The 15928-nt window shown below is 37.8% G+C and overlaps 1 protein-coding gene across 10 annotated transcripts in view; it reads left to right on the top strand.

Moving 5' to 3' along the window:
- fbh1.L (F-box DNA helicase 1 L homeolog) overlaps positions 1-15928 on the top strand; it is a 37948-nt gene that overhangs the window by 17286 nt on the left and 4734 nt on the right. For all 10 annotated transcript variants that reach the window (XR_005966311.1, XM_041586582.1, XM_041586584.1 and 7 more), the window contains 9 exons: positions 366-452; positions 1008-1144; positions 2694-2793; positions 3565-3686; positions 3983-4058; positions 5620-5817; positions 7735-7863; positions 10515-10621; positions 11790-11921. Coding sequence is in view for 9 of the 10 variants with exons in the window: in XM_041586582.1 (XP_041442516.1) it covers positions 366-452; positions 1008-1144; positions 2694-2793; positions 3565-3686; positions 3983-4058; positions 5620-5817; positions 7735-7863; positions 10515-10621; positions 11790-11921 (1088 nt within the window). In the remaining variant the exon portion in view is untranslated. The remainder of the gene's footprint in view (positions 1-365; positions 453-1007; positions 1145-2693; positions 2794-3564; positions 3687-3982; positions 4059-5619; positions 5818-7734; positions 7864-10514; positions 10622-11789; positions 11922-15928) is intronic.

Here is a 15928-nt window from a genome sequence, read left to right as displayed (position 1 = left end):
CACCAGAATGGGGAACCCGATGTCCATCCCATGTCCTGGCTACACAATTAAATGGTGAAGAGAACGGGGGAATGTGTGGAGAGCAGTGACATCTAGAAAGTGCTGAATGGAAAGTGAAAGTAATTGTCTGCCCCGCCTCTATGCCCAGGCATAGAGGAGGGGCAGACAATATTTAATTTACGGCTGAGATTTTCAAATGAGCTTACAACAGCTATGAACACTTTAATAAAAAATTAGAAATTGCAATTCATGTTTAAATTGAAAAGGACTTTTATTATACAGATTTTTGTGTCAGGGTGACAGGTCCACTTTAAGACAATTTTTAACTTTTTTTTAGTTAAAAAAAATGTATTCTTTTCCCAAAGGATACCTGAAACTTTGGCAGTTACGTAGGCCCCACCTCACAGATTATGATGCAATTTTTGTTGATGAAGCTCAAGATTGCACACCAGGTTAGTAAGACAATAAAGTAGTACAGCAATGCATGTGATAAAAAAAAAAATCTATGTTATACATCAAAGTATGGATTATTCCTCCCATTTCGCTTGGCGAAAAATTTGTGAATTTCCTGCGAAATGGCGAAATATTCATGAGACTAAAAAATTGACGCCTGCGTAAATTTTGGACATGCATTCGAAAAGTTGCTTGCTTTAATTTTGATGTCGGCAGTAAAGTCAATGGGTGGGTCCAAAATTTTTTGACGCTGGGGAATTTTCGCAAATTTATTCACCATCAGCGAAACGTGGAAATTTGCCGCAAATTTGCGCCAGGCGAATTTGTTCACCCATCACTAATAAGGATAAATGGAGGAAAGGTTTAACAAAGATACTGTAATCTGCAAGGAGATTATATTTATTTTTACCAAGGAAATGCACCCATTTGTGTTTAAACAGTTAATAAACCGATTTAATTAATTTTTACTGTTATCTTTGTGATTAATTTGCATTTATTTTGGTTCCGAGACGCTTTCTTTTTTGTAATTTCAATATATTTTTATTTGAATGCAGCCATAATGGAAATTGTACTTTCTCAGCCCTGTGGGAAGATTTTTGTTGGTGACCCTCATCAGCAGATTTATACATTTCGTGGAGCTGTCAATGCTCTTTGTGAAGTTCCACACACTCATATCTTCTACCTCACTCAGGTGATATACAAGGGAATCGTATTACTATTATTTTAATATTTTGTGACAAACCAGCAAGCATTACTGAGAGGTAAAGCTTAAAATAAACATTGTTCCATTCATGATATAATGAAAATAAATAAGTGAAATTTCAAAACTGACAAAAAATAAATACATAAAGTTGCTTGACAAAACTCCCATTGCCTTCTACAGAAATGTTGCGACTTTTACTTGCTGAGTTTTATTCATGTGACTTTTTGTGTTTTTTTTTAAATTGTGACTATGGGTTAGATGGCAGCAATGGTGCTGCGATAGAAAGATCTCTGGCCCAGTGTATTTTTACCTGGAGTACTACCAGCCTGGGTTAAACAACAGTTTTATTCTCTGGAGGGAGGGGGGGAGGTTTCTAACCAGTCGGAGGCGTAAATAGGTTAGAAACCTCCCCACCTCCCTCTTTTCTGTATCCTTTAATACCAATTGGTTATGCAGAGCAGCTCTCATTTGGCCACCCTCATCCCTGGATCTTTTAAATTATGCTCTGCTATTGTAACTGTAACATGACACGTCTTCCCAGGACTGGTACGGGCAAGATTGTTGTCCTGGACTGCTCATAAGGGGCAATAATGAGCATTGGAGACTGCTCTACATAACTGATCGGGAAGTAACACACTGGGTTTTGTTGTTCTTTAAATTAGATGGATATACTGGTGATTAGATTCTGTGGTCAATTACAGTCTGATGAACGTGCATTGGTGAACTGGTTCACTAAGCTCCTTTTGAACTTAATACAAACTGCTGCAAACATTTTTAATGTTTTTCTAGCATGCTTAGAGGACTGTATTAAATACGTAGCTTTAAAATTGTTTGTAAACAAGACAGTTCTATGACTTCATACAAAATGTATTGCAGGGGTGGCCAGACTTTATCTATGTAGAGTTTATTTAAGACCCCAAGTTTGCTCAGGTTCAGTAACCATAACAATAAAAGTGCCATTTATTGTAAATCAATCCTTATGGCACCCCGATCTAATACATGTTTATAATATTTATTCATTCAAACCCTTAAAGAAAAACCCAGGAAAACTGGTTAATGGATAGGCTGTGCAAAATAAAAACTGTACAGAACAGTACACTACATGCTAGCTGCTTTTCAGCTCTCTTGGTTTCCACTGACTGGTTAACCTGGTGACCAAGCAGTAACCGATCAGTGATTGGGGGGGGCACATGGGCCATAACGATTGCTTTTTGAATCTGAGCCCAATGCTGAGGATCAATTGCAAACGAGCTGAATGCGGAGGATCAATTGCAAACGAGCTGAACAATTTTGTCCCATGTGGTCCCCCTTCAAATGGCTGACGAACTCTAAAAGCACTAACTCTAAACACTAAAAGCTGGAAGTTGGATTCTGGCTATTATATTAGACATCCAGTTACTCCAGCCTATATACTTTACATTTGTGCCTAACTAGCTATATTAGATCCATTTTTTATTTTGCACAGCCTATCTATTTATCCTGTTTTTATTTTTACAGTGAACTGTTCCTTTAAATTCTATTTTATCTTCTATTTTAGAGCTTTCGGTTTGGTGCAGAAATTGCTTATGTCGGTGCCACTATTCTTGATGCCTTCAAGAAAGTGCAAAATAAAACTCTAGTTGGAGGTTATCAGAAAGGTAAGTTATGGGGAAGTGTAATCTACCTTTGCAAAAGGGACACTGACAGGACACCTATGTCATGCTCTGGACTTCTTGGAGATGGTTTTTCTTTTTGTTATAAAGTAGAAGTTCAATACAACTGACTGAAATTCCAGGCCCATCTTACGTTGCTCTGGAATTTGGACAGCTGACAACATTGACCTAAAAAAAAGCTACAGGTATATTAAAAGCATTTTAATCAAATAATACTAATTTTTAAAAAATATTTCCTTTTTCTCGGTCTTTAAAACAGCACCTTGTACTTGATCCTTAGTAAGATCTAATGAATTCTTATTAATTAACAATCGTATTAGGTTTATTTAATGTTTACATTGTTTTATAGTTGACTTAAATTATGGTGATTCAAACTACCGAAAAACCTCTTATCTGGGAAAACCCCAGGTCCCAAGAATTCTGGATAATCGGTCCCATACCTATAAATTGGGTAAATAGCCTTTGCAAAATAAAAAATTGCATCACATCAAGTCACTGATTGGTTAGTGACTGGTAACCAATAAATGGAAACCAAGGGAGCTGCAAAGCAGGAAGTAATGTAGTGGCTATTATGTTAGACATCCAGTCACTCCAACCTTTATAGATTATATATTTGGCTAACTAACTATATTGAAAACATTTTTTATTTTGCACAAGTAGTCTATTTATTCAGTTTATATTTTTATACTGCTTAATTCCTTTAAAGTGTTGAATTTCCAAGACAATTTTTAGAAAAGCATGTACTTTTGGTTGTAGGCACCATTAATGGCCAATGCCAAGAACAGCCTGCTATTCTATGCCGCACAAATTCCTGTGTCTTTGATGAAGCTGTTCGAGTGACTGAAGGAGAAAAACCTGCACAAATCCATATTATAGGGGTAAGGCTAAAAATTGTAAATAGCAAGTGCGTTGTATACGTTTTGAGCTACTACTTTTTCAAGCAGAATTCTTCATGGTCAGGTCATGTAGAAATTTACACGGGATAGCATACAGGGTAGAGTACAGTATGGCCTGTGGTCTGTGGACTTCATATAAAGAGAAAAATGAAGGACTCTGCTTTGTAAATGTTTTGAACTGCTAGTTTTTCATGCTTTCATTACTTAAAAATTGATACTGTCTCATTAATTGGTCAATGGATCATGTAACACTTTTTTTTCTAATTAAACTTATTTAGGGACCCAACAATTTTGGATTGAGTAAAATTTTAGATATCTGGATCCTGCTTCAGCCTGAGTCAGAACGAGAGAGAAGTAAGGCTTGCAATTTTTAAACTACTCAGTTTATATATACAGTATAACCCCCATTTTACGTTTTTCAGGGGACCATAAAAAAATGGTTCAAAATCCAGGATAATGTAAAATCAGAGAAATGTATTATCCATAATATGAAAATGGGAAGACAAAAAAAAAAAACGTAAAATTCAGGTTTCACTAAGAACTACTCAGTAGTCCCACTCATCTCACTTAGAGAATATTTATCTTTTTGAACAGTTACAGATTTTGTTTTACTTTTTATTTTACTATTTTGTGTAGTCAGCTGGTCTATGAATGCTGTGGCACATGGGCCATTTTGATCATTGATGCTTTTAAAATGCAGAAATCTCTACTGGTTGCTAGGAATTTCTACTTCTTGCTTGCTGTTGGCTGCAGTGAGGCCAGTGACCTGCAATTATCAGTCCAAAGCACACGATGCAATGTTTTGAAGTGCCAAGTGAGGCACTTACTACTGTAGAAACTTACTATTAGTACATAATTTCATACCTTACAATTGGTTACTTGTGGTTTGTTTACAGAAGTTATAATGCCATGTGTACCATAGTTCAAGGCAAGTGAATTATTATTGCCATTATATAAAACAAAAAACACAATAAGATTTCATCCCCCAATAAGATACTTAATTGGTAATGCTGAATATAATTAAAATGGAGATGTTTATTAGTCAACCATGCCAACATATATGTATTAAAAACACCATTAAAACACTAAGACACCTGTAAATGGAGGGGCCCCTCTTTCTGTGACACAAACGATTATATTGAAAAGTAACAATGTTATTACAATACTGTTAATAATAACTGTTGTTAATATTAAAATAGACAGTCCACCAAAAATTAATATGTCAGCAAAATATTGTAACTCCTACTTGTAAGTTTGATATATGTATATTGAACAGATTTCAAGGAGAGATGCATCAGCTGCAGATTAATTATATATGCACCATTGTGATTAAGCTTGCTTCCTCAAGAGTGTTCAAGAGTCACAAATAATGTCTTGTATCCCAAAATTGGTCTCCTATTTTTAAAACAACTCCCATTCTGGAGCTTATATTAATATCCAAAATACTTCAGTGTGAGATCAGCGTGTTGCTTGTATCCTTAGGTGCATGGATTTGGATTTGCTAGTGTGCTTAACAGCATATTGAATAAGATCATGTTATGTGGTGCCAATACTTCTCTGCCATCGCAGATATGATATAGATAAACTTGATATTAAACGTCAAATGTTCCATGCACCAATGTAACTTCCGTCTAATTACATCACACGAGCAGCATATCTCTCAGATTCGCTCAATATGCGCCTGGGGAGAGACTATTCCTGAGAGACTTCTGTGCACAGGATTAGAGAGGGGCCCCTCTTCCATAGGGGTCTTCACTTCTGAGTAATTTTTATTTTAGCTTATTATTGCCATTATCATGTCACATGCAAAGACATTTGTTTAAGAATACTTACTTTTCGAGTATACTGTACATGCTTTAACTAAATATTTATAACCCTGCAGTGCTTGTTGTTGTTGTTTTTTAATCCCCAATAGAACAACTGTTTATACAAGATTCGTACATAAGGATGTGGGCAAAGAAGGGAGGGTTTTCCGCTTTAAAATTGTATGCAGTAAGTTCAGAAGACAAAGAATTGGAGGCTAAAATCTCTGTCGTTGAGAAATATAGAAACAGAGTCCCTGAGCTTGTGAACAGGATTAAAAGCTGCCATACAGATGATGAAAAGAAGGCAGGTTAGTATGATTATCTATTTATCCATTAGTCTAAAAAAATAGTGTTGTAGCACCCATATGATGCTTCATGGGGCTAAGCACAAAGGTTATATTTTTGTAAATACGTATACCATTTAGCAAGTCCACACCACAGGTGGGTGAGCCTTCCATTTCAAATTTCCTATGCTTCATCGCTAATCCCTTGGGAGATTAGAAGGATTATGCAATTTGGTAACAATAAATTGTAACTTTTAATCTTTTAAATACATGAAAACACCAACACAATAGCCTTTAAAATAAATATTATTATAATATTATTACTTTGAAATAGCCAATACACAGTATATGTATGAGTGGAAAAGTGAGAAAACAGTATCCATATCAAATGTATGAAACCAAAATAAAATCACCAAAACAAAAGGTAGACTAATGCTAAAAGGTCACACTCCCATACACATGGATTCCATTTCTGTTTATTGTTAAAACTGTGGGTTAGTATAATTATATCAAGGGGCAGATTTATTAAAGGGATACTGTCATGGGAAAAAATTTTTTCCAGAATGAATCAGTTAATAGTGCTGCTCCAGCAGAATTCTGCCCTGAAATCCATTTCTCAAAAGAGCAAACAGATTTTTTTTTATATTCAATTTTGAAATCTGACATGGAGCTAGACATTTTGTAAATTTCCCAGCTGCCCCAAGTCAGTGCTGTGTAAGATGGTACTCCTACATAAATAATAAGGTTCAATTGATTAAATTAACTAGACTGCCATTTAATAGGATAAAAACTATAAATCAATGCTCAAATTCATGAAAAAAGGAGGAAAATGAAATAAGAGGAGGTGGAGTTGTCCCAAAACTGCTACCTGATTTTTTCTATCCCTGGGACACCACAAAGATGGAGAAGGCAGAGTAACCGGAACTGTGGTCTAGTAATTAACTGAGCCCTAAGCTGGTTTGAGAGGCTAATATATCCTGTAAAACCACAATTCCACTGTCTCCTGGGAGTTTAGTATGCAGAGGAAGAGAAAGAGCTGAACCGAGCAAAGATTATTTCCACCACCCTCACAAGAATTGTTTAACCCAAGGTTTTTAAGTAATTTAAATAAAATAGCCAAAAGATCAGGAAAAGGAATGCCGACGCGCGTTTCGCAATGTTTGCTTTGTCAAGGCGTAATGAAAATGTTCCTTCAGACGCGTGGTTTAAGTTACTTCCGCGTCCTACATCACGTGACTGAGTTCTCGCGGGATCTTACCCCTTGATCGCAAACGCTTATACGCTCCCACTACACCTATCGCGAGGACCTTCTGGAGTACGTGTGCCTCCCTCCTATTGGTGCCGCCGTTGTCATGACACCCACACCATAACTCAGTGACTCAGTAACTCCAGAAGGTCCTCGCGATAGGTGTAGTGGGAGCGTATGAGCGTGTGCGATCAAGGGGTAAGATCCCGCAAGAACTCAGTCACGTGACGTAGGACGCGGAAGTAACTTAAACCACGCGTCTGAAGGAACATTTTCATTACGCCTTGACAAAGCAAACATTGCGAAACGCGCGTCGGCGTTCCTTTTCCTGATCTTTTGGCTATTTTATAAGTGCTTACAATTCAACTGACAATTAATAAGTGTGTCCTAATTACATTGTGACTGCCTTAGTTTAACTGATCAAGTGGGGGTTCTTTTCTATTCCTTTGGCATTGTGAAATTTTTAAATACTGACTGCAGTCAGACCTCTACTTGAATCAGAAGGATAAAAACAAAGGGATAGTGTGGTGATTTGTGTTTTTTAAATCAAAAAGTATTGCAATCCAAATAAAGCAGTGTTTCTGTCATACACATGCTTTCTGCTTTTCTGAGCATGATCCCACAAAGGGACAACTTTGAGTATATATCAATCTGCCTAATTTGCTTCTAAAGTTGCAACACTCCTTATTTTTCAGATTTTATTTTGGGAACAGTACATAAAGCCAAAGGGATGGAGTTTGAGACTGTGCAAGTCACAGATGACTTTTTTAAAATCCCTACTGCAAGACACAACCTGGAGAGACTAAATATTAATATCACAAATTGTAAGTAAATATACAAACCCTAACATTGCCATTGCTAATTATGGAGGTGAAATCCTCACCAGTAGTAGTGTATTTTAGTGATGTGCGGGCCTGCCAAATACCCTTAAGACCCGTGGGTCAGGCGGGTTTGGCTCGACCTTGCACCCCCATTTTCAGGTCGCTGGTTCGGGTTGATTATAGAAGCACGCCTGCTTGCCCCACCCCTTTTGTGAATTCATCGGCAGGGCGGCTCTATATAAGCAAGGGGGAAGCCTTGCGGGTGGAGGGAGGGGGGCTGCAGGTTGGGTTTTACCCCTATCTCTAGTTTATTTGTATTATTTAGCACTGACTTATTATGCAGTTCTATACACAAATTTTTTTTCATATTAGTCCCACCCCCTTTGGAGCTTAGCTTTCCTAAGCACACTCTGTGTTTAAAGGGAACCTGTCACCCAAAAAATGTATTCAAAATCCTATTTTATCATGTTAGTCAAGCAAAATGAACTTCAATTACACTGTGTAAATGATTTGAATATTTTTTCCTTCAGTCTGGGAACTCATAATTATAACAAGCAGGCAGGTGCCATTTTGTGGACACTATTATTAAGACAAGCCTTGCATCATCTCAGAATCTTGTTTGTGCACCAGAATGCGGGACCCAATGTCCATCCCCATGCTCTGGCTACACAGTTAAACAGTGAAGAGGAATGTGGGGAAAGCAGTGACATCTAGGAAGTGCTGAATGGAAAGTGAAAGTAATTGCCTGCCCCGCCTCTATGCCTAAGGCATAGATGAGGGGCAGGCAATATTTGATTGACAGCTGAGATTTTTAAATGAGCTTACAACAGCTATGAATGCTTTAATAAAAAATAGAAATTGCATTTCATGTTTAATTTAAAAAGGAATTTTATTATACAGCTTTTTGGTGACGTTCACTTTAATTTCACACATGCAGTAAGAGTTTAGACTACAAGAAACCCAAGCAAACAGTGAGACATTTGACAAACTCATTATCTAGGTCCTGATATGAATTCCAACCATGGAAAAATTGAATGTTTGTTGGCACTGCATAAATAAAGGTTGATAATCATTAAAACCAGTTCAGCTTCATGAGTGTTACAAGCTGCCCATACTGGAATATTTCATAATATCTCCAGTTAGGTGGGCCCTGAAATGTGTCTGTGCACAGTTTTTGCACTGATGCTTTATGCTATAATAAATTGCATAGCACATAACTGGTAAATTAATCAGGATATAATAGATTCATTACAGTATGTGGAGTAACTTCATTCTTAAATCTCTGCACACCTATATTATGAAACAGTACAGGCTAATGACACACAGTGTTTTCTTCTGATCAATTCTGGACAAGCGGATGCTGTTCCTCTCTGTGCATACTCACATGGGCTGTAGTGGGCCATGTCTGAGTTCCCTCTGCAAGCGGAGAAACCGATGTGTGGACTACAACTGATTTAAATGGGAAACATATGGCAGTGCAGATGTTACACTAGTCTTAGGATGGATTTTTACTGCCAAGAAACATTTTAATTGCCTCTGATTGATAAACATTGATAAATATTTATAAACTTTAAATGTCAATGGATCATTTTTACTTTCTGGTCTTTGTGTTCCTGGTGGTGGCCTTTTAGAAAAAAAACCTTTGATCTGAAAAAAAGGCCAAAAGACAGAAAGCACAATATATTATATTGTGGGAATGTGAAAAGGAGAGATATAACCCCAGCAGACAGCATAACATAACCACCACATTAAATGGTATCTAAATCAGAAAGCCTGTGTGTGCAGCTACACGTACACTATATAGTCAGAACTATACACACACGTCTGCCCAACATCTTGCAAAACAAGGGTATTACTATGACATTGGTTATTCCTTTGCTGCTATAACAGCCTCTGCTCTTCTGGGAAGACTTTGGAGCAATTTTGGTGGGATTTGCTTTCATTCAGCCACAAGGTTGGGCACTGATGTTGGGTTACAGTGTTCTAGTTCATCCCACAGGCATTCAATTGTGTTAAAATCAGGACCCCACACAATAATTTCTTTTCCGTGCATCTCTGCAAACTCGTTTTGTGCTTTGAGTGTGGGGGCATTATAGTGCTGAAACAGTAAAGAATCTTCCCCATGTATTGCCAAAATCAGAAGCAGAGCATTGTAAAGAATGTCATTGTTCACTATAGTCTTAAAAAAGGAGGAACCCAAAACACTGGAGGGTCCCACATACATATTTGTGATTCTAGAAACTCACTTAGTACTCTTGGCCAGTGCTGATCTTCTTCCAAAAATGTTCCAGCCCAAAATATATTGATGCTTTTTTTCTAACTCCCCAGATATCCTCTGCACCTATTGTAGAAGGGCACGGGAACTGAACACAAGTCTCTGAGACTTGAATCACGAGGGGGAGTTTCGATTGAATTAGTTTGATTCTATATATATAAATGGGTGACAGTCAGAACTCACCATTTGATGAATACAGTTCTAAAAATCCCATAGGAATGAACAGATGTTTGCAATATTAGACAAATTAAACCTCTGCTGTGGCTCTTTAACCATGCTTCCGTCTTCTTTTTTTGTTTCTAAGGCTATGAAAAGACGCCAATGTTGATCAAATCAGTAGAATTGTGCAAAAATAACGTTTTTTTATTTATGTTTCCAGGCGCATCAGGGGAAGATGAATGGAATTTGTTGTATGTTGCAATAACCAGAGCAAAGAAAAACCTCATAATGACCAAATCTATTGAGAATATCATGACCTTAACTGGGGTAAGGGTACAATACATTGTGCATTGCAGGAAAGTGTCTTGTTTAAATATTTCATAAATATTCTGCACATTTTAAAGTTTAGTCTTTAATTAAAGTGCTGCCTATTTTTTCAGTACATTTAAGGGCAAATTTCTTAACATTTGAAATGGCCAATTCTGAAGGATTCCAAACTACTTGAATTTAATCATGAATTTAATCATAGTTATTAAAGGGATTGGTCACCTGTAAATAAACTTTTAGTATGATGTAGAGAGCCAATTTGCAATTTGTTTTAATTTTTTAAAAAGTTTTTTTGAGTAATTTAGCTTTTTATTTAGCAGCTCTCCGGTTTGCAATTTGAGCAATCTGGCTGCTATGGTCCAAATTACCCTAGCAACCATGCACTGATTTGCATTGAAGAGACTGTAATATAAATAGGAGAAGGCCTTAATAGAAAGAGGAGTAATAAAAAATGGGGTCAGTGACCCTCATTTGGAAGCTGGAAAGAGTCAGAAGAAGAAGGCAAATAATTAGAAAATGACAAAAAATAAATACCAAAGAACTAAAAGTTAACTTAAAGGTGAACCATCCCTTTAAGACATCTCAAGAAACTGTTGTTAACAAAATGATACATTTATCAAAGCATTTTAGTTTCCAACTGTCTTTGCCTCGTGTGTGTGTGTGTATTATGTGAGAAGAGGTTGAGAATCAGTATACATATAAAGTTTTGCTTATGTCACATGACTCACTGAAATATTTATTATAATAAATAATGTGACTTATGATATCCCTATATTTTACATTAGGGAGTACATTATTCCTGTATATTACAATCATTAATAAATCTGCCTTTTGATTCATTCTACAGTTTTATTGTATGGATTTTTGTTCAGTCTGCTCAGCAGGCCATTCCTCCCAGCAATGACATGTCAGACTTGCTAAACTGCTTGTAGGCCTTTCTAATTCTGACATCTTGTAATGTGATTATAATGTGAAGTACAAAAGCACTGGCATTTAAATAGTGTGCCAGTGACACAATGGTTTCTTAGGAAAAGCTCAGACAAGTGATAACTTTACAGAACCTTGGGTTTAAGAAAATTAAGATTTAAGTTTCATAAATATTCTTTTTTTTTTTTTTCTAATGCACCGTAAATCTGTACTAGTAAATTCCCTCATTGTATTATTTCAGGAGTACTTTCTGAGAGCAGAACTGAGCAGCCTGGTCTTTAAGGATGGTCCAATACAATGTGCTCTTAGACACTGCAACAATAGTCTTCTTGAAGATGCTGTCTTGACACTGAAGAAATCCCCAATCATTTATGTAAGTTTTATCAGTGTTTGTTTACCTTATTGTCAAATGATTAATTACAAGTGGACTAGATAAAGCAGTGGCTGCACGAATTCTTTCTGGGTATTGTTATTATGAAACCATAAAGTGCTCAATCACAAGTTTAAAATGATCTCTTGTAAAGTAAATGTATATCTATGTATTTCCTTATGGCTTCTTTTCTCATACTTTGTTATATAGCAATTTAGTGTGTCACAAGGTTGACTTAATCTGATGGGAGTACATATGAAATATGTAAGAATTTCCTGTAGCTCACAAGGGAAAAATGCAATGTTACTGACAAGTCAAACTAGAATACATTGGAAGCAATAGTATTTTTTAGAGTCCTGCGCGGGTCCATTTTTGGGGCCGTACCCGCAACCTGCAATCCGCAACCCGCATTCTTACCCGCTTGGACACCCGACCCGCAAGTACCTTATCTGCAACCCGGACCCGCGACCCGCTGACCATCAAGAATCAGGAAGCGATGTCGTAAACCGGAAGTGACGTCATCGGAAGTAGCCGTGGTCAGAAAAAAAGGAGTAAATGTCGCTATTGAGAAGACCCACGGCACAACCCACAAACCCGCAGAACTGCCAACCCGCGTCTATACCCGCACCTGGAACTTCTATCAGCAACCCGCAGGTTTTTGCGGGTAGCCAGCGGGTACCCAACCCGCTGCAGGACTCTAGTATTTTTTCTGGCAGTGCTCCTAGAGGATAACACCTTTGTGTTATGGAATGTAATTATAAGGGAACCATAAATTAACAGGATACTGTCATGGGAAAAAAAAACATTTTCAAAATGAATCAGTTAATAGTGCTGCTCCAGCAGAAGTCTGCACTGAAATCCATTTCTCAAAAGAGCAAACAGATTATATTATATTCAATTTTGAAATCTGACATGGGGCTAGACATATTGTCAATTTCCCAGCTGCCCCAAGTCATGTGACTTGTGCTCTGATAAACTTCAATCACTCTTTACTGCTGTAGTGCAAATTGGAGTGATATCACCCCCCTCCATTTCCCCCCCCCCCAGCAGCCAAACAAAAGAACAATGGGAAGGTAACCAGAGAGCAGCTCCCTAACACAAGATAACAGCTGCCTGGTAGATCTAAGAACAACACTCAATAGTAAAAACCCATGTCTCACTGAGACACATTCAGTGCAGAATTCTGCTGGAGTAGCACTATTAACTGGTGTGTTTTGAAAAAAACATGTTTTCCGATGACAGGATCCCTTTAAGATAATGCTGTTTCTGACAGCCTAGAAAGTGCTTGCAGAGTAGAACAGTAATGAAGTTACAGAGAATTTTGAGTAGTAGCCGTATGAATTCTGAAGTTGGGCAGTCGGTTATTGGGTAAAAACCTCTCATAAATGCTGAAATCACTCATGGCAATTGGAGATCAGATGTGAAAAAGTAGCTGGAATTATTAATTTGTTAAATGTATTGACGGCTAGTCAATACACAAAAAAAAACTAGTTTTGTAGGCAATTATGAGTAATATTTGGTGTTGCTTTTACATGGTGCTAAAAATTTATATTATCTTTAAAAATAGCCCCTTTATTGGAGCTCCCTATAGATGTTCTCTGGTCCCTGTTTCAAATGAGGGATGGGCGTGTCCTAACAGTCCCTGCCAGAAGCACAGTAGGAGGGGGACAGCCAATCACAGCCCTGCAGTCACACAAGCACAGACAGGCTTCAGTTCTCTATCAGGTCCTGCTAGCTGCTGATTGGTTCCTGTCCTATAGTGCAGTGAGCTGAGAGCCGTCGGCTCCCCTGTACAGCCTGGGAATTCAGGGAGCAGAAAGTGGAAGAGAAGGGACGGATTATTAGGGTTTTTGCAGAAATATTCAATAAATCAGCCTGAAACACTACTTTTTTTAAGCACAATTCTTCGATATCTAAATGAGTATAACGCACTGGTACATTCTTATTTTTTACACAATATGCCTCCTTTAAGAATAACGAGGTTAAGTTACCTGTTTGGGAGAGGATCTGGTAGGTGCCGGCAGAGAGGGTGGTAGCTAGTGGTGTCTCCGAATCCATGTGCCAGGGGGAGACCCCAGTTTGTTGCTTGGGAGCCTGGGCCCCCAAAGTTGACCCCCATGGCAGAAAGTTTTGCTTACCCTGTTTTAATACAGAAGCACTTAAAGTCCTATTCTGTTCACAGCTGAAATCTGCTCATTTAAGTGTTCTGTCTGAAATCTACCTGTCACTAATGGTGATCCCTTTCAAGTAAATGGCAGGCTGCATGGCCACATTTAGGGGCTGCCCAATATTAATTAGATATAAATCAATGGGCAGCACCAGTCCCCATATGGTGCATTGCATATTCCAGATGGCCAGAACCACAGATGCACATATATTTAATTCAGTGGGACCTGACACTGGTGCTGTGCATTTGATGAAACTGGTAATACAAATACTCAAATCCTAATCCCCCAGTATGTTCATCACAGCTACCTTCTGATCTACATTCCATGTGTGGACATGAAGCAATACTGGGCTAACCCAATAGGAGGTGTCTAAGAGAGGTATCAAGCAGGGTAGGCTCCAGTTCTAGGTGATAGAGAGCACCCAGCATTCAGACTGGATGCACCACTCTAGCTCTTTTTTTGAGCGGCCCTAAATGTGGGGTTTAGTCAATAATGAGCTGTGGACTGATGAAAGGGGGTTGTTTACTTCTAATATAGTAACTTTTTGAAAAAAACTTTGTATGAAGCACCCATTTGTTATAACTACAGCCCTTACAGAGTTGTATACAACAATAAAGAAATAGTTAGCCCTTTAGATTATCTCCCTCCTGCTGTTCTCTTTCAGTCTCTCAACTGTGCAAAAATGTCCAAAAAAAAAGAAGAAAAATATTCCATTTCTTGTAGAACAGCGCCTAAAGCAAATGGAGAGAACAAAAAAGCAGGAACAAAATCCGGTGTAGTATTTTCAATTGTTGTTAAAGCACCCTGTGATGGAAAAGTAGACATTAAAAATAGAAATCAAGAAATGTTTTGATAGTGTGGGCTTCCCTTTAAAGAGACCTTTTCTTTCTGTCCCAAAGTGTGTGCAAACGGAATTGGTGTTCTCTAGGTCCTTCACCAAGTTCTAGTAAAATTGCCTACTTACAAGATAGTGGCAGTTATATCACATGTAGTTTGATTCCCTGTATTCTCCTCTCCCCTGCCAGCCATCGTTAGGCTCCCAGATAAGAATACAAAAATTGCATAGTACAATAACGTTTTACTATAAAAAAAATTTTTAAGAACATTTAAAATTACACTCACACTAAGCGGAAGTGACGTCACAGTCAGGCCACAGAGAGAACACCATGAGGGAGAGAGACGCCGGCACAACCTCCTCCTTTGTATTACAGCTGGTGATACTGCCGAAAGACTTGCCTATATGTGACAAAAATCTAGGGGGGGTGGTGGAAGCACTCTTAAGGCTAATACAAAATATATTTAAGTATAATGGAAGTGCTACTTACAATGCACTTCCCTGGGCCCCTGTCTCATAAGTAATTCAATATAAATGCAAATAGCATTACCTGTACACAACGTGTGTTGTGCATTGGTTTCAATCTGAAAGCTAAATCCTCCCCCGCCAGCAAGGGCTTTTAAGAGAGAGAGATTGCTCAAACCAACGCCCATATTTAAAAGCATAGGGCCACCATTATTATAAAGGGGTGGGTATGGGGTGCTATTAAAAAACCACACTGAGCTGAGCCACAGCTTGAGACAAACATACAAAAATCTACACACATTGTGTACAGGTAATGCTATTATGCAGAGAAGTAGCTTTTTATATTGTGACCTGAGTTAAGTAAGTTAGGGACCGCCATATGGGGTTTACCTTGACGTGATATGGTGGCTTTTCAACTTTATGATCATAACTTTGTAACTAAAAACCCCTGTTTTGTAAACATATGCATTTGCATTTATATTGAATTACTTATGAGACAGGGGCCCAGGGAAGTCCATTATACTTAAATATATTTTGTATTA

This window comes from Xenopus laevis, chromosome 3L, assembly GCF_017654675.1.
Source record: "Xenopus laevis strain J_2021 chromosome 3L, Xenopus_laevis_v10.1, whole genome shotgun sequence".
Lineage (NCBI taxonomy): Eukaryota > Metazoa > Chordata > Amphibia > Anura > Pipidae > Xenopus > Xenopus laevis.
This window is presented reverse-complemented; position numbering and strand designations above follow the sequence as displayed.